The 23,455-nt window shown below is 67.4% G+C and overlaps 3 protein-coding genes across 5 annotated transcripts; 1 reads left to right on the forward strand and 2 right to left on the reverse strand.

Moving 5' to 3' along the window:
• Positions 1 to 263: 263 nt before the first annotated feature.
• TMEM92 (transmembrane protein 92) lies at positions 264 to 7,425 on the forward strand. 3 transcript variants are annotated; one of them, XM_038168604.2, is made up of 3 exons: positions 264 to 414; positions 6,242 to 6,461; positions 7,093 to 7,425. In XM_038168604.2, the coding sequence occupies exons 2-3, from the start codon at positions 6,246 to 6,248 to the stop codon at positions 7,195 to 7,197; spliced, it is 321 nt and encodes a 106-aa protein (XP_038024532.2). In that variant the 5' UTR covers positions 264 to 414; positions 6,242 to 6,245; the 3' UTR covers positions 7,198 to 7,425. The 3 variants fall into 3 exon arrangements, with proteins under 3 accessions (XP_038024532.2, XP_071884960.1, XP_038024531.2); XM_072028859.1 differs by lacking the exon at positions 264 to 414 and adding an exon at positions 486 to 2,289; XM_038168603.2 differs by lacking the exon at positions 264 to 414 and adding an exon at positions 5,682 to 6,045.
• A 729-nt stretch (positions 7,426 to 8,154) lies between these two features.
• On the reverse strand, positions 8,155 to 14,773 carry LOC119714042 (all-trans-retinol 13,14-reductase-like). Its single transcript, XM_038168599.2, has 11 exons — positions 14,088 to 14,773; positions 13,784 to 13,966; positions 12,701 to 12,930; positions 11,890 to 12,085; positions 10,976 to 11,176; positions 10,758 to 10,883; positions 10,141 to 10,279; positions 9,948 to 10,057; positions 9,565 to 9,731; positions 8,775 to 8,934; positions 8,155 to 8,345 (listed from the first exon to the last, which is right to left on the reverse strand). Exons 1-11 carry the CDS (start codon positions 14,254 to 14,256, stop codon positions 8,200 to 8,202), a joined length of 1,827 nt encoding a protein of 608 aa, XP_038024527.2. The 5' UTR covers positions 14,257 to 14,773; the 3' UTR covers positions 8,155 to 8,199.
• Positions 14,774 to 15,273: 500 nt separating this feature from the next.
• On the reverse strand, positions 15,274 to 23,455 carry MPP2 (MAGUK p55 scaffold protein 2). Its single transcript, XM_038168597.2, has 12 exons — positions 23,340 to 23,455; positions 22,181 to 22,299; positions 21,172 to 21,324; positions 20,946 to 21,095; positions 20,186 to 20,413; positions 18,995 to 19,126; positions 18,475 to 18,580; positions 18,309 to 18,377; positions 17,864 to 18,025; positions 17,005 to 17,207; positions 16,805 to 16,933; positions 15,274 to 16,228 (listed from the first exon to the last, which is right to left on the reverse strand). Exons 1-12 carry the CDS (start codon positions 23,410 to 23,412, stop codon positions 16,052 to 16,054), a joined length of 1,701 nt encoding a protein of 566 aa, XP_038024525.1. The 5' UTR covers positions 23,413 to 23,455; the 3' UTR covers positions 15,274 to 16,051.

Genomic DNA, 23,455 nt, shown 5'->3' on the forward strand with positions numbered 1-23,455 from the left:
ATGTCCCCATCCCGATGGGGGGACGGGGCCCCAAGACCCCTCTCCGCTGTGCTGCAGCCGCTGCCCCGGTGCCGGGTGCCGGGTGGGCCGCAGGGCCGGGCGTTGCGCGTCGGCCGGCTACCATCCCCGGCGGCCGGGTGCCAAATTCCTCCGCCCACACAGGAAGCCGTCGGCGCGCTCTCGGCGCTCTGCACCGGGGCCAGGCCGGCCAGAGGGATGCGAGCGAGCGAGGAAGGGCTGGAGGAGAGAAACCAGGTCAGCCCCGAGCCGCCAGCGTCACCCTGGCACGCAGCAGCCGGCTCCTTCGAGGAAGCAGGGCGAGGATCCGGCCCCGGTGACGTCCCCTCCGGCGCGCACGGCATGCGCCTGGCCGGCGCTCGCTCGCTCGAGGAACTGCCTCGGCCCCGCTGGGGGGTGAGCCCCAAACAGGGGGCACCCGCATCGCCAGGGGTCCGGAGGGGCTGGGGGTGAGGAGGGGGCTTCGAGGGGAGCCACCGCCCCGGGATGTTTTGGCTGCTGGTGCCCGGGAGCCTCAGCCCGTGCTGCAGCCGAGGGGAGCAGAAGGGCTGGGGCTGCAGCGACGCCTGCGCTGCCTCTGAGTCATGGGCCCATCCCTGGGCATGGCTCCATCCCGGGGTTGTGATCCCATCCCGGGGTCGTGCTCCTGTCCCTGGGTACCTCCCCCATCCCTGGGTACCTCTCCCACCCCTGGGTTGTGCTCCCGTCCCTGGTACCACTCCTGTCCCTGGTTCTGCTCCATCCCCGGTACCTCTCCATCCCTGGTACCACTCCTAACTCCGGGGTGCAGCCCCATCCCGTGGCACCGCTCTGTCCCTGGGTACCACTCCCACCCCCAGGTCATCCTCCTGTCTTTGAGCAACGCTCCCATCCCCAGATTGTGCTCCCAGCCCCAGGTCACGCTCCCAGCCCTGGGTACTGCTCCCATCCCCAGGTCCTGCTCCCATCCCCGGGTGATGCTTCCATCTCTAAGTGATGCCCCCATACCCAAATTGTGCTCCCATCCCGGGTACCTCTCTCATCCCTCATTCCTGCTCCATCCTTGATGAATGCTCCTGCTCCAGGTGCAGACCCCGCTCCACCCCCCTGCCATAAATTCACCTTCCCACCCGCCCCCTGCCCACGGCCAGGCCCACGGGGATCTCTCCCTTCTCGCGCTCCTTCTCCTCCTCCCCTCCTCCCAGCCGCCTTTCAAACACAAACACGGAGCAGTGGAAAATGTGACCGCCGCGGAGCTGCAGATAACTCGGGGCCGAGCCGTGGCCAACTGGAACAGCAGAGGCTTGGCTGCGGCCCCGGCTGGAGCAAGCAGTGGCCGGGGGGGGCCGGGGGACCCGGCGGGGGACAGCGCGGGACTCCCTCGCGCCTCGCTCCCTCTGCTCCCTGGGTTTCCGCGTCACTGCTGGCCGGCCTGGCACTGCTCCGGCCACAGCAGCTTCCCCAGGGGCCAAATCCAGCCGAGGAGGAGGCTGCGGGGACCCCAGCCTGGGGGGAACGTCCTTAGGATGGGGATCCCAGCGGTGGTGGCATGGGGGTGGGATGGAAGTGCCATGGGTGGTGCCGAGGGAGAAGGATGGAGATGGCCGGAGGTGGTGCCTGGATGAGGATGGAGATGCCCAGGGGTGGTGCTGGATGGGCAGGCTCGGGGTGCTCAGGGATGGTGCTGGAGGAGGGTGGGGATGCCCAGGGATGGTGGCACACGGGCAGGATGCTGCAGCACAGGGATGGGGGCTGGCTGAAGGTGGAAGCGCCCGGGGATGGTGCCAGACGGGCAGGTTAGAGGTGCCCAGGGATGGGGCCAGATGAGAAGGATGGAGCTGCCGTGGGCAGGATGGAGAGCCTGGGGATGGTGCTGAACGAGCAGGATGGAGATCCCAGGGGTGGTGGCAATTGGGCAGGACAGATGCCAGGGATGGTGGCACTTGGAGAGGATGGAGATGCCACAGATGGTGGCACATGGGTAGGACAAAGTTGCCAGGGATGGTGGCGCATGGGCAGGATGGATGCCAGGGACAGTGACACTTGGGCAGGATGGATGCCAGGGGTGGTGGCACTTGGGCAGAAGGCGATGCCAAGGACAGTGGCACTTGGAGAGGATGGAGATGCCACAGATGGTGACACTTGGGCAGGATGGAGGTGCCAGGGAGGGTGGCGCATGGGCAGGACGGATGCCAGGAACCATCCCTCGTGGCCGCGGTGGTGCCCGCGGCAGCCCAGCAGCGGTGATGCCCACGGGAGCACGACGGAGCCCCGGCACTGGGCAGCCCGGAGGTGTGTGGGCTGGGAGCAGCAGCGGTCGGAGCAGCCCGTTTGTTTCTCATTAGCGGCTCTTGGCAGGAGCTGTGGAAAAAATAGCTTCAAACAGCAGAGCTGGAAGGGAAAAGGCTGGGCCGGAGGGAGGGGAGAGGGGCCGCGGTGGGGAAGGGGGCGCAGGGCCAGGCGGGGTGCGGGGAAGGGGCTGGGGGTCTGCGGCCTGCGGGGGTGCAGGGACAGGGAAGGGGACGGGGTCCCCGTGGTGGCATCCCGTTCCCCAGGGGGGCAGCAGCCGGGGAGCTCGAGCACACATGTGTGTTGGTGTGTGCTTCTGTGCACGGGGCCGGCGAGCCCCGCGTGTGCGCGCACACCCGGTGGTGTGAGCATGGCCGGGGAGGGGACAGGGCCCCGGGAGGTTCCTCGCGGCACCGGGGCTGATTCTCACGTTTTTGGGGGCGGCGGGAGGCCCCGAGCCGCTTACGCAACCGCGTGTCTGCGAGCTTCGACGAGCGCCGCCAAGTCCCCCGAACATGAGCGGGGGGAGAGCAGGGCGAGGACCGCCGCGAGCTCGGCCCTGCTGCTCCTCCTCCGTGGCACGGTGGCTTGTCCCCAGTGCCATGGTGGTGCCAGGGTGGCACCGGTGCCACACGGCCTCTCCCTAGGGCTGGGAACCGGCAGCGTCGAGACGGGGTCATCTGGGGACAGTGCCCGGGCGCGCCGCGCGTCCCCAGGGACGGGGCCATGCCAACGGGAGCTGGTGGCACCATGGCAGCGGGCACACGGACGCGGTCCCCATGGGTGTGGGGACACCTCAGCGTGGCCTGGAGGGGGTCCCCGCGTGCCCCTCGCCGTGTGGCACGCGTGCTCGGTGTGCGCGTGCAGCCCCGTGTGTCGGTGCACACAGCGGGCACGCGCGTGGCCCCGTGGGTTTGGCACAGGTACGTGGCCTCCGGGAGCCACCTGGCTATTTCTGCCTCCCGCCTGGCTTTAATTCTACCCTGCCTGCTGCTGGCGTGTAATTAGGAACCCAAAAAAAGGCCGGCAGCCTCCCCGGGCACCGTGTAATCTGTGGCAGTGCATGGACACGCAGCGCTGCAGCCCCGGGGAGGGACCGGGGCACCGGGGGGGGGCAGCGAGCACCCGTAGCCCCATCTGGGTGTCCCCGCACAGCCGGTGCTGCCGGAGCACCCCTGGGCTGGAGGGGACCGCAGCAAGCTGGGGGGGCTCTGCTTTGGGTTTATAATATGGGGGGGGGGGGTTGAAAATGAGGGCCCCCACCACAGCAGCCCTGGTTTGGGGACCTGCCGGCAACCCCTAGGGAGGGAGCACAGGAGGACACGCGGTGGCAGTGCCTTCGTTAAGCCCCTGAGCCAATTAGCCTGGCACAGCCACCCCGTGCACCCCCCCCAGCAAAGCCCCCGCTCCCTGGGTGCCAATAAACCCCTTAAGGGGATGATCCTGCTTAAGGCAGCACCGGGCGGGCAGGGCGCTGTAGCACCCACGGGTGTCACCTCTGCTCCCTGCTTGGTGTCACCGCAGGGACTTCGCCGCTGCCCCCTTGTCCCCTGGCTCCCCACGTGCTATGGGGCAGCCCCAAATCGCTGCTCCCCCACCCCTTGGGTAACTCACCTGGGTGCACGTCCCCACGGTCTCCAGCTCACCTGCTGGGGGGGCACGGTGTGGGGCACCCCCATGGCCCTGTCCCCAGCCCCACGGCAGCCCCGGTGGTGCGGGGCTGATCGGCTTTGGAGAGCTTAAGGTCCTGAGCCAGCGGCTTCACGCCTGCGAGGAGATCCCGCTCCTTCGGCCTCGCCACCGTCACCTCACCCGACCTGGGGACACGGCTCCAGCGGGGCAGCAGGGCACGACCAGAGGGTGTGCAAGACACGGCACCCCCTGTGCCACCCCACGTGCATCCCGTGCACCCCCTGTGCCATCTTGCGCATCCCTGTGTCACCCCGTGTGCATCCCATGGTACCCCCTGTGACACCCCATGTGCACCCCAAGCCACTCCCTGTGCCACCCTGTGCACCCCCTGTGCCACCCCACGCACCCTGTGTGCACCCCATGTGCATCCCATGGCACCTCCTGTGCCACCCCATGAACCCTGCATGCACCTCAAACACCCCCTGTGCCACCCTGTGCACCCTGTGCACCCCCTGTGCCACCCTAAGTGCACCCCATGTCACCCCCTGTGCCACCCCATGCACCCTGCATGCACCCCGTGCACCCCCTGTGCCACCCCGTGTCCCCCTTCCCACACCCACAGCATGCACCGCACACCCCCCTGCACACGCACACTGCTGTGGGCACACACCACACGCATCATACACCACTGCTCCCCCCCCCCCCTTCATGGACACCCCCCCAGCTGCATTTTGGGTTTGGGGGCGTTGGCACCCCCTGGGCTCCCCCCCCCCGCATGCCACCCAGCCACGCTCCTGCTCCATCGGGTCTGCAGCAGCTCCCACAGGCACAGTCTGACCCCCCCCCCACCCCAAAGCTGGCAGGGGGGGAGCAGAGCTGCTGGGGCTGGGGGTTTTTGGGGGGGAGGTGGCAGGACCCCCCCCCGGACAGCCGCGGCCCCGCTCCAGCTCCCACGGCCGGGGACACGTGGCCTTTCCCTCTGCCAACGGGAGCCTCCTGCCCCTTGGGAACGGGAGCAAAAAGCCTGGAAATGCCCCAAAATCCACCCGTACCCAGCGGGGAGGGGGGTGACACCCCCCCCAGACCCAGCCTGCGGGGCTCAGAGCCCCCCCACTGTCACCAAAACGTCCCACAGGGCCACCGGGAGCAAACGGGGCCCCCCCTGGCCGCAGCATCCCCCCCCCCAAGCTGCCCCCCACAGCCCCACCGAGCCCCAAGGTGGGGGCAGCAGGAACCAGTTTGGGGGCACCCCAAAATTCTTCCCCACCCCCCCCCCAAGCAAATCCAAACCCTGAGACCCCAAAAAATTGGAGAGGGGGATTCTGGATGGGAAGGAGAAATGGGGGCGTTTGGGGGGGGGCAGAGGGGGAAATGGGGGGCAGCAGGAGGGGGGCAGCACCATGGGGTAGGGATGGGGACAGGGAATGGGGACGGGGACAGGGATAGGGACGCGGGGACAGGGACAGGGATGGTGCCGGGGCTGCCACATCAGCAGCGGGGAAGGGAAGCGGCGCCCGCAGCTGGGAGCCAGATGGGGAGGGGACGGTGCCGGGAGGGGGGCGGCGGGGGTGGGGGGGGCACCCCAGGGTGTCCCCGTGGGTGGGGACCCCCCCCCCATGGGGAGGGCACGGGGACACCACGCTGAGCACCCCCGGCTCTTGTCTCCCAGCTCCCTGGCCCTAATTTTTTTTTTTTTTTTTTTTTTTTTGGGGGGGGGGAATGGAGGGAGGGAGGGAGGGCCTGAGGAGGGAGGGGTGGACAGAGGGATGGACGGAAGGACGGACAGACAGACCTACACAGACCCCAAGCACAGCGCGCTCCCCGCAGCCCCCTTGGTGCCCTCTTTTGGGGTCATTCCCCAGATTGGGGGGGGGTGGGGGGTGACAGCAGCACCCCTCATCTCACTCCCACCCCAACCACCACACCCAGCATCACCCAACTCGCCCCAATTCGCCCCATTCCGGACACCCCCCCCCCCCCTTACACCCGCACACCCCCACCCAGGGCCCCCACCCAGGGCGAAGTCTGTGCGGGGAGGTGCGGCGGGGCAGGGTGCGGGGTGACCCCCACCCATGGGTCCAGAGTCCGGCGCGGGCACGGCGGTGCCGGGGATGCCAACGCACCCGGGTTCGTCCCCAAACCCCCAGGGGGGTGGCCGGGGTCACTGGGGTGGAAGGGGGGGGCGGTAACGGGACGGGGAGGCCGGGAGGGATCCTTTGGGTGACAGCGGGTGCTGGAGTGGGGGGGGGCAGCCGGCACCCTAGGGTGGCGGGGAGCAGGGGGAAGCTGCCTGCCACCGGCACGCGCCTCTCGGTGTCCCCAGGACCATGTTCGTCATCATCATCTTCATCTTCATCTCCATCATCTTCCTCATCATGATCTGCCACATCTGCCGCAAGCTGTGCCGCGATGAGCCCCTGCACCCCCCGCCCTACATGGACCCCCAGTCCCCCACCCCCCCACAGCTTGGCCCCATGCCCGCGCTGCCCAGCCTGCCCGGGGGGGGCATCCCCATGGGCCTGGAGCCCCCGCCCTACAGCGAGGTGGGTCCTGCGTGGCTGATGGGGTGGGCACCGGGTGGGTATGGTGGGGGGGGCATGGGGAGGGTGGGGGGGTTGGGGGTTTATGGGGTGGTGGGTGCTGGAGCTGTGGGGTGGTGTTTTTTGGGGCTATGGGTGCTGGAGTTATGGGTGCTGGAGATATTGGGTTGTGGGTTCTGGGGCTGTGGGGTGCTGGCGTTATGGTGCTGGAGTTATGGGGTTTTGGGTGCTGGGGCTATGGGGTGGCGGGTGATGGAGTTATGGGGTAGGGGGTGTTGGGGTTACGGTGCTGGATGATGGGGCTATGGCGCAGCGAGTGACAGGGCTATGGGTGCTGGGGCTATGGGGTGCTGGGTGCTGGGGCTATGGGGTTGGGGTGCTGTGGCTATGGGATGGCACACGCTGGGGCTCTGGGGCTCAGGAAGGCATGGGGGGCACCATGGGGGCCACAAGACACCCCCATGCCGGGCACCCAGCCCCTACACCCGGTGCTGCGCCGTTGCCCAAGGTGGGAACCCCAAGGTGGGGACTCCTCGGGTGGGGGGGGGTTGTCACGGGCACCCTCCTGCCCCCGAGGACCCTGGGGTCCCAGCAGCCCCCCCGCCCACACACTGGTGCCCTCTCGCCCCCCCAGGTGACGGCGAAGCCCTTCCTCTACCCGCTGCCGCAGGGGCCGTGCCCCGAGTGCGGCCACAACCCCGAGCCTCAGCGTGCCCCCCCCACCCAGACCAACTTCTAGGTGGGGGGGACACCCCCAGCACCCCCACGGAGACCGGAGGCTCCAGGGACAGCATGGGGACACCCCCTGGGGCCAGCAGCAGCCCTGGATGCAGAGGGGCTCCCCGCACTCCTCACTGGGGGGGCACCCCGATGCTTGCGTCTGTGGACCCCCCCCTGCGGCCACGCTCCCCAAGGCTGTGCTGCTGGTGCACAGTGGCGGGGCTCTCTATTTATTGTTTGAAAAGAACCCAAAACCCTCCCTGCTCTGCTGATTTGGGGGAGGGTCTGGAGAGGGGGCCTTGGGGTGGGCAGCTCTGAAGCCCCCATAGGGCCAGAGGGACTTGGCCAGTTTGTGGGGCTGGGAGGCACAGGAGTGTGCGTCAGATGGGGCTCTGCCAGCCCATCCCATCCCATTGTGCCCATCCCATCCCATCCCATCCCCATCCCCATCCCATCCCATCCCCATCCCCATCCCCATCCCACCCCACCCCATCCCATCCCATCCCATCCCATCCCCATCCCCATCCCCATCCCACCCCATCCCATCCCATCCCATCCCCATCCCCATCCCATCCCCATCCCCATCCCATCCCATCCCCATCCCCATCCCATCCCCATCCCATCCCATCCCCATCCCATCCCATCCCATCCCATCCCATCCCATCCCACCCCATCCCATCCCATCCCATCCCATCCCATCCCATCCCATCCCCATCCCATCCCCATCCCATCCCATCCCCATCCCATCCCATCCCATCCCACCCCATCCCACCCCATCCCATCCCATCCCATCCCATCCCATCCCATCCCATCCCATCCCATCCCACCCCATCCCATCCCATCCCATCCCATACCATCCCATCCCATCCCACCCCATCCCATCCCCATCCCATCCCATCCCATCCCATCCCACCCCACCCCAGTAAGACAAGGACCCGGACCAGTTGAGCGTCCCAGTTTATTGAACTGGGATCCTGTTCCCCCGCGGGGAGCTGTCCCCCCCAGGGGTGTCCCCGGGCTCTCAGGCCGCTTGCCGGCCCCGGCGCCTCTTGATCTTCTTCTTGAGGAGCAGCAGGTCCAGGTAGAGCACGCGGCCCAGCACCGCCGAGGCGCAGAGCAGCCCCCCGTGGAGGGCCCCCGCCAGCCCACAGCTGAACACGTCCTGCCCTGGGGACGAGCCCGCGGCTGGGACGTGGCCACCACCATGGGGGACGTGGCCACCACTATGGGGGATGTGGCCACCGCCACTGGGGACGTGGCCACTACCACTGGGGATGTGGCCACCACCATGGGGGATATGGCCACCACCATGGGTGGACATGGCCAGAACCATGGGGGGACACGGCCACCACTATGGGGGACATGGCCACCACCCCATGGGGACACAGCCACCACCATGAGGGGACACGGCCACCACCCCATGGGGACACCCACGCTGCAGGAAGCCCCCCTTGGGGCTCTGCCTCCTGCCTGGAGCTGGGCATGGGGACGGGGGACACGGAGATAGGGGACATGGGGACATGGGGACACGGGGACATGGGGACATGGGGACATGGGGACATGGGGACATGGGGACACGGGGACGGGGTCCCCTACCCGTCAGGTAGAGGTTCTTCACGGGGGTCTCGGCTCTCATGGCGGCCACCACCTCGGGGGTGAAGCGGCCGACGTCGTGCTCGCTGCCGTACATCTCGCCGCGGGGCGCCGCCAGGTAGTGCTCGTTGGTGAGCGGCGACGCCGCCTCCACGAACTCCACCTGCCCGGTGGGGGGGGCACGGGGGGGTGCACGGGGAGCAACGGGGGAATGGGGAACACCGGGGGCACCGGGCATGCCGGGGTGCACGTGGGTAGGGCAGGCGGCCCCACACCAAAGAGCAGGTTCCATGCTGGGTCCAAGCCCACCCCACAGGGCACCCCGTTCCCAATTGGTAAGCAAATATCACCAGGCACCCCAATCCCAACGGATGCCCCATTCCCACAGGGCACCTAAACCCCACAGGGCACCCCATTCCCAACAGGAACCCCATTCCCACAGGACACCTTATTCCCAATGGGAATCCCACCCCCAAAAGCCACCCCATTCCCGTGGGGTACCCCATTCCCAGCTGATACCCCATTCCCACGGTGCACCCAAACCCCACAGAACACCCCATTCCCATGGGGCACCCCCTTCCCAACAGCCACCCCATTCCCACAGGACACCCAAACCCCACAGCGCACCCATCCCCACGTGCGCCCACATTCCCACCGTGCATCCCACCCTGTGGAGACACCCCACCTCCGAAGGAGCACCCCAACCCCGTGTGCCCCCCAATCCCATGGCCCTCCCCATCCCCACCACCACCACCCCCCCATTCCCCGGGGCCGCCCCCCGCCCGCCCGCCACCTTGTCTCGGAGCTGGGGGAAGCGCTGCAGCGCGCGCTCCAGCAGGCGCTGGGCGATGGCCCCCTTGTACCGCTGGTACTCAGCACCACGGTGCTTGGCGCGGGTGCCGGCCCACTCCTCGAACCACTCGTACCGTGCCATGGTCAGGATGGTCATGCACGAGCGGCCTGCGAGGGGCGCGGTGTCCCCATGCTGTCCCCAACGCCCCCCAACATGTCCCCTTGGTCCCCGTGCCGGTGTCACCCCTGGATACATCGGTGCCCACCCCGCAGTCACCGCCGTTGGGGTTGAGGAGGTGCTGAGCTGGTGGTGCCGAGCCGATGGGAGCCCCAGGGGGGGGACAGGGGGGACGCACGGCACCAGCAGCACCCCCCCGGCCCTACCTGGGTGCCTCTCCTCGTAGGTGGGGTCCTTGGCGGCGGGGAAGGTGATGAACATCATGGCCAGGTTCTCGGGGACGTCGTCGCGGTGCAGGGCGGCGTAGCGGGTCATCCTACGGGCACGGCGTGTGGCACCCGCCCTGTCCCCGTTCCCGTCCCCATCCTCATCCCACAGCCCCCCGGGGGGGGCCCTTACATGGTGTCCAGGTCGTTGTGGGGGTAGATCCAGAAGTTGGTGGCGGGTAGGGCCAGCTCGGCCGCGCTGCCCCGCAGCCCCACGAACACCAGGAAGGAGCCCATGCCATGGCGCACCATGGCCAGGCGGGAGCGGACGTCTGTGGGGACGTGGGAGGGCTGGGGACAATGCCACCCCGCTCCCAGAGGGGACACTGGGGACACTGGTGGTGATGGAGTCACTTGGGACACCAAGGATAATGGGGATGCTGGGGACAATGGGGCTGTTGGGGACACAGGGATGGAGAGGATGATGGGGACGCTGTGGGTGTTGGGGACTCTTGGGACACCAGGGATGGGGGGGTGCTGGGGACCATGGGGCTGCTGGGGACACCCGGGGATGCTGGGGACACTGTGGGGTGTTGGGGACAATTAGGACACCAGGGATAATGGGGCTGCTGGGGACAATGGGGCTGCTGGGGACACCGTGGTCCCTGGGGACTCTGGGGACACTGCGGTTGTTGGGGACGCTTGGGACACCAGGGATAGGGGGGATGCCGGGGACACTGCGGGTGTTGGGGGACACCCGGGGATGGTGGGGACACCCGGGGACAGTGGGGACACCCGGGGACTCCATACCCGGGAGGCTGCGGAGCGGGGGGGGCAGCAGCTTGCCGAAGGTGTTGAAGATGCCGGCGTCGGAGATGACGACGGGCGCCCAGATCTCCACCTCCTCCTCGCTCGGCCCCTTCTGCACGGCCACCCCTGCCGGGGGGGGGACACACACGGACACGCGACACGGTGCTGTCCCCGCTGTCCCCACGCCGTCACCCTCCCCGGGGGCGGGGGGCGCTCACCCACGGCGGTGCCACTGGCGGGCGAGACGAGGATGCGGGTGACGGGGGCGCGCACCAACACGGCCCCCCCTGCCCGCTCGATGAGGGGCACGGCGTGGAAGGCGATCTCGCTGGCCCCCCCCCGCGGGTACCAGGCACCCCGCTGGTAGTGGTGCACCATCAGCACGTTGATCAGGAAGCTGGAGTCCCGCGGCGCCGTGCCTGGGGGGGCGCGGGGGGACCGTGAGGGTGGTGGCCGGGGACGTGGGGACGTGCCCCAAAGCCGGCCCCCACCCTAGAGCAGGGCTGCCATCCCCTATCGCGACACGAGCTTCTTCTATCGCGACATGAGCCTCCCTTATGGCAACACGAGCCTCCCCTATCACAACACAAGCCTCCCCTATCACGACAGGAGCCTCCTCTATCGCAACACGAGCCTCCTCTATCATGACACGAACCAACCCTGTCGTGACACAAGCCTCCCCATCATGGTACAGCCTTCCCTTATCAAAAGGTGCCCTCTCCTATTGCGATATGGTGCTCTCTGTCAGCACACATCCTCCTGTTATCATGACATGGCCTTCCCCTATCACGATACAGCCCACCCCTGTCATGATATGGCCCTAGTCTATTGCAGTGTGGCCCTCCTGTTTTATGACACTACCTGCCCTATTGCAGGTCAGCCCTGCCTATCATGACACAGCCCTCCCTTATCACGACATAGCTCTCCCTCATCACAACACTGCCCTCGTCTATCATGACGTGGCCTGCCCTATCACGACACAACCCTCCCCACCACCATGTGGCTCTCCCCTACCACCACGCAGCCCTCTTCTATCGCAGCGGTGCCCTCCCCCATTGCGCTGGCACCCTCCCTATCGCGACGGCCCCCTCTTTATCCCGACAGCCCCTTCCCTATCGCGACAGGGGCTGACCGTAGAAGAGGTAGCTGAGCAGGGCGCGCAGGTCCTGGTCGGCTGTCAGCCGGGCCACGGCCTCGCTGTGGCCAGTGGCCGCCATGCGGAAGACGGGCGAGATGCGGTGCACGAGGCCGGTGCGGAGCAGCAGCGCGGCCAGCCAGCGCGGCACCAGCTTCAGCAGCGCCAGCAGCGCCACGTGCCTCGAGGCCATCTGGGCAGGGACAGGGCCCTGGCACCCCGGCACGGCCACCGCCCCAACGCCCGTGTCCCCACGCACCGCCACCGGGTCCTCACCACGCTCAGTGCCGCGTCCCCGGTGCCGCCAGCCGTGTCCCCACCATCCCCATCGCTCCGGTACCCAACGTGCCCAATGCTGATGTCCCCACCGTGACCACCCTTGTCCCCAGCATGCTCATTGTCCTTGTTCCCAACGTGCCCACTGCCCGTGTCCCCACTGTCCCCTTCGCTCCAGTCCCCAACGTACCCGATGCTCATGTCCCCACCATGGCCACCCTTGTCCCCAGTACGTTCATCTCCCTCATCCCCGACAAAACCAATTCCCATGTCCCCACCACGGCCACCACTTGTGTCCCCACCAACCCCACCACCAGCATCCCCACTGCCCCTGGCCCCCCCAGCCCACCACCCATGTCCCCAGAGCCACCAGTGCCACCCCCTCCATCTCCACACCCCCTCCCGATCCAGCCGCGCTGGGGACGTGCCACCTCCCGCCCCACGGACAGCAAGGGGATGCAGAAATCGAGGTGACACCCCGCACACCGGGACCAGGGGTGTCCCCAGGGGGTGTCCCCAGAGGGCCTCTCACCTTGGAGAGCCTCATGAACTCCCTGATGGCCTCCTTCTCGGTGGGGAACTGCTCCTCCAGTGCGGCGGCGAAGGTGGCCTTGCCGGCACGGAGCTGGTAGCGGTGGGGACCCAGGGTCACCTCGTCGTAGGGGTCGGGCAGGCGCTGCCAGCGGAGCTGCCCGTCCGTCAGCTGGTCCAGCGCCACGCGCAGCATGCTGCCCTCGTGCATCTGCCCCACGTAGTGGATGCCTGCGGGCTCCAAGGGGTCAGCGCCCACGGGGTGGAGGGGACAGGGCTGTGCCCACCTCGGGGACATGCGGTGGGAGTCCCCCGGGGTGGCAGGTGGGAGGTTGAAGTGTTGGGGTTTCCTTGAGGGGGAGGTGGGCAGCAAGCAGGGCACGCACGCTGCGTGCACACATGCATGGTGCATGTAAATGGCATGCTGGATGCATGCACACTGCATGTGTGTGCAACGCATGCATGTGCTGCACACCGCGTGCACAGACTGCAAGCACAGTGTGCACGCTGAATGCAGACAGTTCGCACACCCTGCACATGCAAATGCTGCATGCAGTGTGCACAACATGCCGTGCATTGCATAAACACTGCGTGCAAACATCGTGTGCGCTGCCAAAATGCTGCAGACTGCGTGCATGTGTGCATACTGCACGCACTGCACACACAAAAGCACACACTGCGTGCACACAGTGGGTACAGCACAAAAATACCAGAGATGCTTCACACACACGCTGCGAGAACACGTGCTGTGCACAAACAGTGCTTGCATGCACTGTGCAAGTGCTTGCACTACAAAAACCACAGACACTGCACACATGCACTGCACGTACCTGCCCGGTGCAGGCTGCAAACAGGCACTGCATGTGCATGCACACAGTGCATGTGATGCACACACTGCAGGAACACACACGGTGCACACAATGCATGCACACACACCACATGTATGTGCAAGCACAGCAAACACACGCTGCATGCACACGCTGCAAACACGCACCCTGCAACCCTGCAGCACAGCCACAGGCGCACAGGGGGACAGGGACTTGAGACAGCAGGGACCACCGGGACATGGTGGGGGGGTCCTTACCCACATCGAACTCGCTGCCCTGCTCCTGGAAGGTGTGGCAGCACCCGCCGGCCTGGTCGTGCTGCTCCAGCACCAGCACCCGCTTGCCCACCTTAGCCAGGGTGCCGGCCGCCGCCAGGCCACCTATGCCACTGCCGATGACCACGGCATCCAGGTCCCGCGGCACACGCGCGGCGCTGAACCCTGAGCAAATTTGGGGGGGGGTGAGGGCACGGTGCTGCACCCCGCTGCATCCACTCAGTGCACAGCATGCACCCACCAGGGACAGACAGACAGACAGACAGATGGTGCGCCCCCCACTCACCCCGCTTCAGCACCCGGTCGCGCACCCGCTGATCCATCACCAGCGGCCGGGGAGGGTCCGTGGGGGGCCGGGCGAAGGGGTTGCCAGCAGGGGACAGGAGCCGGTGGGCCACCAGCCCCAGAGCCAGCACGCCCAGGGCCAGCAGCAGCAGCAGCAGCGTGGCCCACATGGCTGTGGCCGTGCCGTGCAGGTACTGCACCTCCTGGACTTTGCACCTTGCGGACAATGCACCCTATAGGCTCCGTGCCTTGGAGCCTGGCACCTTATGGACCTGGAGGCTTATGGAGCGGGTGGTTTATGGACCTGGAGGCTTACAAAACCAGCAGCTTATGGACCTGGGGGCTTACGGAGCCGTCGGCTTACAGGCAGAGCCGCTTAGAGCCACGCGAGCCGCTGGGCACGGCGGCTTACGGACACCCCTCCGCCCAGAGCAGCGGCTTAACGGGGCAGCTTAAAGCCAATGCTGCCTAAAGCCGCTCGGTTTAGGGGGGCTGCAGCCTACAGCAGGGGGCCCACAGCCCGGGAGGGGGGTGCAGAAGGCGCAGCCCCCCCCAATCTGAACCCCTTGGGGATGGCGGTGGGCTGCGGGCCAGGGCGCAGCGTGGCGGGGTGGGGGCACGCGCGTGTGCATGGGGAGTGCACGCAGGGATGCAAGCGGTGCGCGGCTGTGCAAGGAGGCAGGGGCACGGGTGTGCGCAGCCAGAGGCGCACAGCGCGGTGCAAACACACGCGTGCAACGCCCTTGCACGCGCACGCACAGCCAGCGCCGCCGCCTGCAGCTCTGCTGACCTCTCCCGGCGGCAGCGAGGAAGGGCCTGAGAGTGCAACGTGACACGCGCACACCCCCCCCCGTGTGCACAAACACACCCATGCACACACACACACACACACCCGTGTGTGCACACCCCCCCCATGTGCGCGCACAAACGCACACAGCAGCCACAGCCACCCACGCAGCCCCGCTGCGCACACCCAGGTGCACACCGACACGCGCGCACACGCGTGTGTGGCACCCCCCAGACACCCTCTGGGTGCCAAGCGGGGGTGGAGCAGCTTTTTGCAGAGTGAAACCATCAGCGTCGGGTGGGAGAGGACCACAGGTGACGCAGGTGACACGGGTGGCACGGGTGGCACGGGTGGCACAGCACCCCCCCGCTTTGCCCACGGTGACACAAAGGCGCCACTTTTCTCTCCTTGATCTTTAATAAAAGTCACAGCAAAGTACCAAAAAGGAGCAACCTGGGGACGGGGACGTGGGCACCCCGGGGTGTCCCCGCAGGACGGGGGCACGGGGACAAAGGGGACACAGCGGAGGCAGCGCAGAGCCCCCGGGCTGGGCACACGCATGTGCACACTGACGTGCACCCACCCACGCAGCCAGACCCTGCGCTCCCCCCCCCCATGTCCCCATCCCCTGGCATCACCCCCCCCAGACACCCCCAGCAGCACCCCAGGGCTTAATTACAGGGCTCATTAATTACAGAGTTAATTGAGGGCTAATTACACGGTAGGGATCCTCGGGGGGGTTATTGCTACCTGGGAAGGGGTGATGTGGGGCAAAGGGGGGTGGGGACAGCAGGAGGGCTGGGCGCAGACCCCTCCCGGGGGGGGGGGGGGGCGGGTGTTCCCATGGGGAAACTGAGGCAGGGGCCACCCAGCACCTTGGGCACCCCAGGGTGGGGGCCTGGGGGGGGGGCACTGGAACAAAGTGGCTGGGAGGAAGGGGGCAAGTTTTGGCAGTGAATTAGCTGTGTGGGCACAGGAAGGGGGGGCAGCCCCACCACCTGCTTGTGCCTCCCCCCCCAAAAAATAAAAAACAAAAATAAATTAAAAAAAAGAACAATCTGGGAGTGGGTGGGAGGGAGAGAGGGGCTGGGCACGGGGACGGGGGGGGGTCTGCAGACCCCAAACCCCCCTCTCAGGTCCTCCTTGGCACACTCATGGCACGGGGGTGGGGGGGGGCACTAGTAGACCCAGCTGACGGGCACCCACTGGGGCTCGACGCGCAGGCGCTCCATGGCCTGGCGCAGGCGCCCGAAGGTGCGCTCCAGGTCGTCGTTGGTGAGGCTGAGGTCGAAGTAGTGGCCGTAGCCGCGCTGGATGCGGCCGCTCTCCTCCACCGTCCGCCTGGCGTCCGCCTCCTGCCCCGCGCAGGAGCTGCCTCAGTTTCCCCATCACCTCCCCAAAGTCCCCCCTAGGTCCCTGTCCCATCATCTCCCCAATGTCCCCTCAAGGTCCCCATCCCATCACCTCCCCCCAGGGTCCCAGTCCCCATCCCATCACCTCTAAAAGGTCCCCAGTCCCCATCACCTCCCCAAAGTCCCCCCAAGGTACCCATCCCATCGCCTCTCCAAGGTCCCCAAAAGGTCCCCATCCCATCACCTTCCCAAGGTCCCTGGTCCCTGTCCCATCACCTCCCAAAGTCCCCCCAAGGTCCCCATCCCACTGCCTCCCCAAGGTCCCCAGTCCCCATCCCATTATCTCCCCAGGGTTCCCATCCCATCACCTCCTCAAGGTCCCCAGTCCCCACCCCATCACCTCCCAAAGTCCCCCCAAGGTCCCCATCCCATCGCTTCCCGGCAAGGTCCCCAGTCCCTGTCCCATCACCTCCCCAAGGTCCCCATCCCATCAGGTCCTCCCAGGTTCCCTGGTCCCCATCCCATCACCTCCCCAAGGTCTCCCCAAGGTCCCCATCCCCGTGTCCCCGTGTCCCCCACCGTGAGCTGCTTGGTGGCCACGCCGCTCTCCAGCGCTGCCCGGTTCATGGCGCGCAGCGTGTCGGGGCCGGGGGCTTCGATGAACACCACGTAGGGCACGAATTCGGCCGTCCTCAGCACCTTCACCGCCTGGGCAGGACGGGATGGGGCTGAACCCCCCCAAAACCCCATAAACACCCCCTTGGCGGGTGTTTCCATACCTGGGGGTTGACGTCCAGGATGCACATCTTGCCCGCGTCCACCACGGCGCGGATGGAGTCGATCTTGGTGCCGTAGAGGTTGCCCTCGTACTCGCCGTGCTCCAGGTAGCGCCCGGCCTTGATGTCTGCCTCCATCTCGCCCCGTGACACGAAGCGGTACCCGTGCCCATCCTTCTCGCTCTCCTTCGGCTTCCGCGACGTGTCTGCACGGCACGGAGAGCCTTGAGCACACCCAGCCCAGGGGGGGTCCTGTTCCTGGGGTCCCCTTCCCTGGGGTCCCTTTCCCAAGGATCCTGTCCTGGCAGTCCCGTTCCCAGGGTCCCATTCCAGGGGTCCTATCCTGGCGGTCCCATTCCTGGGGATTCCATCCCATGGGTCCCATTCCCAAGGATCCCACATCCCAGCAGTCCCGTTCCTGGGGTCCCAGTCCTGGTGTCCCATTCCCAAAGATCTCGTCCCAACAGTCCTATTCCTGGGGTCCCATTCCTGGGGTCCCATCCCAAAGATCCCATTCCAGGGGTCCTGTTCCTGAGGTCCCATTCCCAAGGACCCCATCCTGGCAGTCCCATTCCTGGGGTCCTGTTCCTGGGGTCCTATTCCCAGGGTCCCCTTCCCAACGATCCCATCCCAGCAGTCCTATTCCTGGGGTCCCATCCCAAGGGTCTCATTCCTAGGGTCCTATTCCTGGTGTCCCCTTCCCAAGGATCCCATCCTGGCAGTCCAGCAGACGGTGATGCTTTTAGGGGACAGCAACGCTCACGGGAGCAATGGCAATGCTTTCAGGGGGACCGCAATGCCTTTGGGGGACGGTGGCATCCCAGGGGTCCCGGGGCAGGGGGGGACACACGGTGACACTCACAGGGGATGGTGGTGCCGTAGCGCGCCTGGTCGGACATGAGCAGCTTGTTCTTGAGGCTGCGGCGCCCCACGCCCTGGGCGCCGATGAGCACCAGGGTTTTCCGACGGAAGGGCGGCATCCGCGCCACCTCCTCGTAGATGAGCAGCTCGTGGCGGTCAAACTCTGCCCGAGGGACAGGGGGGGACCCTCAGTGGCTGCTGCGGGGACCCCAGGGTGGCCCCAGGACCCCCACGTGGCCCTGGGACCCCTGTGTGGCACAGGGAGCCCCTCATGGCACAGGGACCCCCATGTGGCTCCAGGAACCCCCACATGTCCCAGAGACCCCACATGGCACAGGGATCCCCACGTGGCACGGGGACCCCTGCATGGCCCAGGGACCCCTACGTGGCCCCAGGACCCCCATGTGGCTCCGGGACCCCCCCCCTTCACTGGTTGCATTGCTCACCGGCATTCTTGGTGGTCAGGTACATCATCCTCTTCTTCCTCCTCCCGCTGAGGCTGCCGCACAAGGCCCCTGCCGAGGGCACAGGGATGCTTGAGCCGGGGCTGGGGACAGAGCCACAGCACGGGGACATTGCCGGGGGGGCTGGGGAGGGGGTTTGGCACCGTACCGGACGCGGGGGGCACCTCCAGGTCCCGCTTCACGAAGGCTTTGCGCTTCTCCTCCAGCAGCTGGCTGGGGATGAGCCCCGCGCTGCCCCCCTCCACGTGGCATGCCTGGGGGGGACAGAGTGGCACGTGGGGACCCCACGTCCCTGGGGACACCCCCGTGCTGCACCCCTGGGAGGGGGGACACAGCATGGCACATGGGGACCCCTGGGAACCCCCCTGGGGTCAGAAGGACACGGTGTGGCACATGGGGACCCCATATCCCTGGAGACCCCCCCTGCTGTCCCCCTGGGGTTGAGGGGACACAGTGGGAAAAATGGGGACCACACATCCCTGGGGACCCCCCACGTGCTGCCCCCCCTGGGGTTGAGGGGACACCGCGTGGCACACAAGGACCCCTCCCCACAGGGACCCTCCCCAGCCCCAAGCGCACCCCAAACCTCCGCAGCCCCCAGCTGCTGGGGGACCCCAGTCTGGGGGTGGGGGACAAGGAGCAGCCCCCCCGGGCCCCCCCCCTCTCACCTGCCACCAGTTGGGGTCATCCTGGTTGACGATCTGCAGCAGGTCCCCGGCGGCGAAGCGGAGCCCGGCCTCCTTGCAGGGGATGAGGCTGTCGGAGGCCGGGTCGTAGTCGAAGTGGCACTTCACGAAGACCTGGGGGGGGGGGTCGGGGGGGGCACCAGTGGGGACAGGAGAGAGGGGAGAGCCCACGGGTGCCACGTTCCCGTGCTCCCGGACCTCTGCTGGCTTGCGCCTCGGTTTCCCCAGCAGCTCCCCGCACACTCACACGTGCACGCGCGTGTGCGTCCTCCGTGCCGCCCGGCGCAGGCAGGCGTGCAAGGCACCCGCGCACACGCAGGCGGCACCCACGGCTGCTGCCACGCACCACAGAGCTCCCAGGGTGGCACCCACGCAGAGCACAGCGCCCACACACAGCCCGGCGCCCACGCACAGCGCCGCGGCGATGGCACACATGTGTGCACGCGTGTGCGCCCGCGGCACCCAAGGGACCCCAGTGCCGGGGAGCAGGGGGGTGCCCGGGGACAGCCCGGTTGGGGACGCGCGGTGCCAGGCGGCGCGGTGCCAGGGGACGTGGTGACAGCGCTGCTTTGTCCCCAAGGGTGACAGCGGGAGGCTGGCACGGTGAGGGGTGGGGGGCACGGCACCTGGGTCCCATGTGGGGACGGGGATGGGGACAGGAGGGGGGCACCACGGGACGTGGCAGGAGGGGGTGTCCCTGGGGGTGCCGGGACATGGGGGATTGGGGACCCCAGCCTTGGGGGGCTGGGGACGTGGGGAACAGGGTGACAAGGGGCATGGGGAAATGGGACACAGGGTGCACAGCAAGGGGGTGGGAGGGCAGGGAGCAGGGGGTGCATGGCCATGCAGCAGGGAAGCAGCACGGGGACAACAGAGGCATGGGGACAGCACAGGGGAAGGGCAGGGACGCGAGCCACAGGCAGGGTGCTGGTGCAGGGGGAGGGGTGCAGGAGGTGGGTGCAGGGTGCAGGATGCAAGGTGCAGGGTGCGGGAAGCAGAGGCATGGTGCAGGACGCAGGGCTCAGGTCATAAAGGGTGCACGGTGCACGGTGCACGGTGCATGGTGCGGGATGTGGGATGAGGATGCAGGACGCAGGGTGCAGGACACGCGGGGCACAGGACACGCAGGACACGTGGTGCAGGACACGCAGGACATGCAGGACACGCGGGTACCTGCCGGGGCGGGTGGGGCTCCTGGTAGCTGGGCAGGATTTTGAGCACGACGCTGCCGCTGGCGTGGCGCAGGCTGTCCTGCAGCGCCCGCGGGTCGCTGCCCACCTCGCGCCCGTTCACCTCCCGGATGACGTCCCCCACGTGCAGCAGGCCCTGCTGGGCCACCATGCCCCCGTGCAGGATGCGGGCGATCACCAGCTCCCCCCGCTCCACCCGGAACGTCACCCCCTGGGGGCACGGCCCCAAGTCAGCCCCCCCCGGCAGTGCCCAGCACCAGCAGGGATGGCAGCGAGGGGGTCCCAGCACCCTGCGAGGTCCTCGGCAATGCCCCGGCACCCTGCAATGCCCCCCAGCACCCTGCAATAATCCCAGAGCATCGCAATGCCCCCAGCACCCACCAGCACCTCCAGCAATGCCACCAGCACCCAGTGATGCCCCCAGCATCCTACAGTGACCCCAGCACCCTGCAATGCCCCCCAGCAATGCCCCCAGCACCCTGCATTAATCCCAGAGCATCGCAATGCCCCCAGCACCCAACAGTGCCCCAGCAGCAATGCCCCCAGCACCCAAAAGTGCCCCCAAAAGTGCCCCCAGCACCCAGCAGCACCCAGCACCTTGCAGCACCCCCAGCACCCAGCAGTGTCCCCAGCACCCAGGAATGCCCCCAGCACCCCGCAGCACCCCATGCAATGCCCCCAGCACCTTGCAGCACCCCCAGCAGCGCCCCCAGCCCCCCACAGCGCCCCCAGCCCACTCTCACCAGGTTCTCCCCGGCCACCTTGCGGATGCCCACCATGCGCACGGCGTCGGGGGGCACGGGCTGGTTGTTGAAGGTGGGGTCCAGCACGGGGCTGGGCGGGGGGGTCTCGTAGCTCTTGGAGGCCACCGAGTCGTGGGTCTCCAGCAGGGACTGCAAAGCACGCAGCCGTCAGGGGGGCTTTGCACGCTCCCTTGCCTTGCACACGCACCGTGCACACGTAGCACACCTGGAAGTGCGGCTCGCGGAGGATGCGTGCCAGCTCGGCCGCGGCGCTGTCCTGGCGCGCCAGGTGCCCGATGTCACGCAGGATGTCCTGCACCAGCTCCACGTTGTTGTCCCGCACCGCCTCCAGCTTCGTCTCCTCCAGCCGCTCGTGGGCCTGCGGTGGGGGCGAGGGACCCCCCGCTGCCACCAGCGCCCGGTGCACATGCACGCGCACACACACACGCGTGTGTGCATGCAATGCATGCTCACAGCACCCTGCGCGCACGTGCACGTGTGCAAACTCATCCTTTGGGATGCACGTGCAAAGCCACAAGGTTATGCTTGTGCATGCACACCTGCACGCACACCTCCCCGCCAAGCCATGCATGCACGCACCAGCACACGTGTGCACGTGCCAGTGTGCACACGCTGGTGGACACACGGGATGGGGGGGCCAACCACGTGCTCTCCATGCGCATGCTGGGCAGGTGATGCACACACAAACACACACACACGTGCATGCACGCACATATGCACACACACACGTGCACACACGCCTCCTTGCACACCACCTCTCCTCTCCCCACCCACCCACCCTCAGTCCCCTCCCAATGCCCCCCACCCCTCACACAGCTGCAGCACAGCAGCCGGGCACACCCGGCTGTGCACACACGCGCGTGCAAACACACACGCTTGCTTCCACACGTGCACACCTCCCTGCATTTACACACAGGCATGCAAGCACACAACCATGCATGTGCGTGCACACATCTGCACATGCACCTCCACAGGTGCACGCACACACATGTGCACACCTCCCACCACACTTCTGCACACACACACATGTGCAAGCAGACACAACCGTGCACCTTGCTCCACACAGCAGCACTATGCATGCACACACACACGCATGCATATGTGCCCGTGCACACCCCCCATCCATGCACCCCCGTGCTCCCACATCCACCCTGTGCCCCCCCACATCGGGGGTAGCCCGGGGGGGGGTCACGGTGCCCCCCACCCCCCGGTACCTTCGCCAAGGAGCGCACTATGGGGCTCTCCATGATGCCCCGCAGGAAGATGAGGTCGAGGTCGGCGGCGCCGGGGGCGCTGGGGAGGCCCAGGAGGTTGTCGAGGACCTGCTGCATGGCTGGGGCACGGGGACACGTCGGGGGGGTGGCCGTGGGGTGCCCCCCCCACACCCCAAAGCACCTCACAGAGGGGTAAGGGGCAGCCCTGCTGTGGTGGGGGGGGGCAGCTCCGTGCCGTGGCCTCCCCGTGCCTCAGTTTCCCTGAAAAGGACTGCCCCCCCCCATGGATCTGCAGACCCCCCCCCACAATAGTTGCAGGAGATGGCACAGTCCATGAGGTGGGGGCAACAAGGAGAGCCCCCCCCTCAAAAAAAAACTTCACTTTTTGGAGGGGCTTCAGGAGGGAATCCCCCCAACCCCCCAGGGGGGTTCCCCACAGTCGGTACTTGCAGCAGCAGGTGGGTTTGCAATGCAAGGGGGGGGGGGGAACAGGGGGGGCTGCAATGCAACGAGGGGGGGGGGGCTGCAATGCAACTGGGGATGCAATACAGCCAAGGCGGGGGGGGGGGGTTGCAATGCAACCAGGCAGCACAGAGTAAACAAGGGGGGGGTTGCAATAAAGATGAAGGGGTTGCAATGCAGCGGGGGGGGAGGGGGGGGGCTGTAATGCAAACGAGGGGGGGTTGCAATAAAAATGAAGGGCTTGCAGTGAAGATGAAGGGGCTGCAATGCAAATTAAGGGCTTGCAATGAAAATGAGGGGGTTGCAATACAAATGGGGGGGGGGCACGATGCAAGCGAGGCGGTTGCAATGCAAACGCGGGGGTGCCTTACAGCCGGGGGGGGGCGATGCAGCCGGGCCGTGCTTGCAGCCGGGGGGGGGGTTGCACCGCGCAGGGGCTGTGCTGCAGCAGGGAGCTGAGGAGATGCACCCAGAGGCTGCATGCGATGGGGGGGGGGATGTGCCAGCCGGGGGGGGGGGGCTGCAACACAGGCAGCCCCCACCCCACACCCGGGGGGGGGTCACAGCCTGGCCTAGGACCCCCCCCCAACCCCATCTCCCTACCCCAGCCCCCCCATTCCATCCCCACGCACCACCTGCCCCTTAGCTTGGCATCACCCCCCCGGCCCCCCCCCTTGGACCCCGGCTCCCCCCCTACCTTGGGGTCCCAGGGGGGGCCCGGGGGGGGCCGGGGAGGGCGGCGAGGCCCCACGGCCGGGGCCGCTGCTCATGGCTGCGGGCGCATTGCCCGGCCTCCGCCCGCCTCCTGCCCAG

Source organism: Anas platyrhynchos, chromosome 28, assembly GCF_047663525.1.
Source record: "Anas platyrhynchos isolate ZD024472 breed Pekin duck chromosome 28, IASCAAS_PekinDuck_T2T, whole genome shotgun sequence".
Taxonomy (NCBI): domain Eukaryota; kingdom Metazoa; phylum Chordata; class Aves; order Anseriformes; family Anatidae; genus Anas; species Anas platyrhynchos.